Below are 3736 nucleotides of genomic sequence, written 5' to 3'. Positions count from 1 at the left end.
GAGTACTGACTCGGATAATTCACACGATCCAGTAACTCGGGTGAAACACTGGAGTTTAAAGGTCAAGGTTCTCTCCCCCACCTCTGCCCGTTCGCCAGCGCGCATTTTTTTTCATATTCGTTTTTTCATATTCGTAAACATGTTGTTTTACACCTATTACACTATTTTTTTCTACATTTTTGTGACCGGTTGTCGATGTGGCGTTACTGGATCGTGTGAATTATCCGAGTCCTCACCTTTGTCACAAAAATTGAAAAAAATGTAGTGTAGTAGGTGTAAAATAATGTGTAGTAAACGAATACGAAGAAAAGAAAAATTCGCCGTCGCACGGGGAGGTGGTGAATGGACTCGGAACATTCCCGATGTGAATTTTCAGAGTCCTCTGCCCCGCCCCCCATTCACCAGCCCGCATTCTTCTTCATATTCGTTTACTACATGTTGACTCAAATCTTAAAGATGCCTACCACAGCAGAAAACAAATGATACAATTGTTTTCTCTCGAAGCGAATGCCTTTCGGAAAAAGTAAGCACCTGGTAAATTAAGTCAAAAATGCAGTTTCGAGTTCACCTTTTTTTCATGGCGTGAAGCGGATGATAGAGAAAATATCCTGCTGGAAAGAACATTAGTCTGTTATAGTAACCCTTTCTGATGACATTGCTGGTACCTGGATGGACTAAAGTTATGTTGAATAAATGTTTTCGAAAAGAAACTCAACGAAACTCCTGCAGTCTATTTCAACCCCATAAACCTGTGATTTGCACTCCTATATCCCTTAACTACCCGATCGTTTTATTGTTAGAATGAATGAACAAAACGAAAGTAAAAATAGAGATGAGCCTCATTCATACCTAGCTGAGTCGTTATTTTTACTGTACTTTATGCATGTATGCATAAGCGCTTTTATAGATACTGTCTTCTGTATCAGAATTACAGCCTGGTCATCAAATATACTCTATAGAATACAAATCTATTCTGTAGGAAACTATCGTGACAGTTATCATTGGTATTACAGACAAATATCTTGTAGATTATTGTCCCAAATATGAAATCCATTGACAATAGCTAGAAAATATTACATTATTTCAAACTCCCAAAATAAACTATACAAACCTTTCTATTTAACAAACTTGTTACTATTCGGTATAGAAAAAATACTTCTTTGTTTCTTTATTGCCCACAAGGGGCTAACGAAGAGGAAACAATACAAAGACATGCGAGGACATAGAAATACAAAAATACTTCTTTCCAAGGTGTACTATTAACTAAATTTGACAAAAATTTCACGCTTTCTAAAAAAAAAAAAAAGAGGATCGTTTTTGTTAACATTTCAATTTTCCCGTGCTATGCTAATTTTATGTCTATTTAGATTTGCATATTGACTGTTTAACATATTGAAACAACAATTTAATGTGAAATTAAGATAGGAGCTGCGTTCGCCGATGCTTAAGAACAATTGTTTCAATTTTTCCCTTTAAATAATAATGGCACACAATCTACTATCTTGCTTAAAAAGACGAAAATCCGATCGATATGCGATGTAAGTGTTTAATTATTGTTACTAATTTTATAATGACTCGACAACTTCATACATCCTGCACATTGTAATTTTCTTTAAACTTCTCGGGAAGAATCCGTTTGGGGTCATAGGAATGTAAAAATTATTTATCTCAGTAAGTTTGTGAGTTCCTGCTGACCCGACCCAACAATCTGATTTGCATTTTTCAACTTAGTCGTTTCACAGACTATTGTCTCTCAAAAAGCTATTATTATAACTCTTAAGATAGAAAATACATTAGAGCTGTAACTTTAAAAATTGTTTCTTATTTTCTCGTCGGTAATTTGAAATATTTTTCGTAATATTTTTGTATATAATACTTTATTCCTATCAAATCTTATTCAAAATCTTAAAAGGACGTTCAATGGATTTATCAATCCCTCTATCAAAACAAGATAGATTTTGATTTGGAATCCATCGGCGTTATATTATCCCGTTGTTTAACTTGACATTCTAGACTTGAAATGTTTACATTCATTCCTAGAAGACAATTTTTATGAAAGGTACGTTTATTTTCTAACCTAGATTGTTTTTATTCTTCCTGCTGTCTTCCCTAGCTTAGACACTAGATTGAAGAGTTCTTGTGGAGGAAAAGTGTGAGAATCTTGGATGATTTTGCATTAATTTACTTTCTCTCTCTCTACAAGTCCTTTTCCTTCCCTACGATAAGAAAAAAGATTTTGGCACTCATTTGTCATCATTCTTAACTTCTGTTATAAAAATAGTTGTTGCTTGATAAGATTTTAAAATCTGAATCTGCTGGTAAATGATGGGTTGTGGTTTAATAAAACAGAATAAACTTGATGGCATAGGACAACTAAAAGGATTAAACCTTTCGTAATTTAAAACTTAAGCAGAAGAGTTACTCTCAGGAATCGAAACTGAATTGTAGAATTGGTTCGCAAGCAACTATTTTTTTGCTCTACTATACTTGACAAATGGTGTTATAAAATCACAAAAAAAATTTCTACAACCTATTGAAATTTACAAATAGCGAATCGTTAAATTTTATTTTTAAGAAACATTTCTACATGTAAAGACTGAAATTTTGTTTGTAATTCCAAGCGTTTCAACTTTAAACTCCTAAACTTTTCCTAGTAAAATTTCAATCAAGTATTTATAGGAGACTAACTAAAGGCTATCTGGGCGTTTTCCCCTATTTTCATCTTTTAACAGTTATAACGATCTCCAAGTTTTTCTATCATAAATTCTTGGCTATATCAATTATGTCGTAAAGAAATAAAAACATTGGTTTTCTACCTACAGCACCAAGTCTGTCAGTCAGTCATTATCTTCATTCTCCAAATAACGACAGCTCTTTCTTCATTCCAGCTTCTCCCAATTTAGCTTTATAGGTTTTCTAATACGGATTTAAAACCTCAAATTTTATTATAGCTGTTGAAGTCAGGACGTTGCATGAATTATCAACAACGAAAGTCATGAAATTAGAAACCGAGTTACGGATTAAATCTATAAGAGTTTATTCGATTAACGTTGAATGTCAATTGAAGCCAGTTGAGAATAAAGTTCAAAATCAACAAGCATTCGCGCTTCTTTCCCTATGACATGAACGCTGGTGTGTTTAAAATGATTTTTGCTTTTATTTGTATAATTTTGCGGCGGTTTGGCTGAATCGTTAGAGCATCGGACAAAAATTTTTTTTAAAAACCTTACAGTATTCGTTCGGCCTAGTTCTATTTTGCTTTTTCGTACCACCAGCGTCGGTGGAAATTATGTTAGGAAGAGTCAATGTAATTGACTGGGCCCTACTCCTCAAAAATTGGTAGTTTATTGCGTAAGTTAGGAACCATTGTACCTATAATTAGAAAGGCAGAATCGTTGGAGCATTAGACGAAACCTCTGACGTTGATTGTGATTATTTATACGTTCTGATTACAAATACCGCTGGGGTCACCTTTGCTTTTCAACCCACTTCGGCAATTCTTTTCTTTTATTTTTTTACACGTTTCAGTCATTTTGACTGTGGCCATGCTGGAGCACCGCCTTTAGTCGAGCAAATCGACTCCAGGACTTATTCTTTGTAAGCCTAGTACTTATACTATCGGTCTCTTTTGCCGAACCTCTAAGTTACGGGGACGGAAACACACCAGCATCGGTTGTCAAGCGATGTTGGGAGACACACACACACACACACACACACACACACACACACATATATA

At 34.5% G+C, this 3736-nt stretch overlaps 1 protein-coding gene across 3 annotated transcripts in view; it reads left to right on the top strand.

The window, feature by feature from the left end:
- LOC106882992 (proline-rich protein 5-like) overlaps positions 1-3736 on the top strand; it is a 170522-nt gene that overhangs the window by 138270 nt on the left and 28516 nt on the right. Inside the window, exon 1 of one of the 3 annotated variants that reach the window (XM_052966568.1) lies at positions 1409-1538. The exons of the other annotated variants lie outside the window; for them this stretch is intronic. Coding sequence (XP_052822528.1) covers positions 1483-1538 — 56 coding nt within the window. The 5' untranslated portion in view covers positions 1409-1482. Of the gene's footprint in view, positions 1-1408; positions 1539-3736 lie in introns of those variants that run through there. 3 annotated transcript variants of the gene reach the window in all.

The sequence above is a fragment of the Octopus bimaculoides genome, chromosome 3 (genome assembly GCF_001194135.2).
Source record: "Octopus bimaculoides isolate UCB-OBI-ISO-001 chromosome 3, ASM119413v2, whole genome shotgun sequence".
NCBI classification, from domain to species: Eukaryota; Metazoa; Mollusca; class Cephalopoda; order Octopoda; family Octopodidae; genus Octopus; species Octopus bimaculoides.
This window is presented reverse-complemented; position numbering and strand designations above follow the sequence as displayed.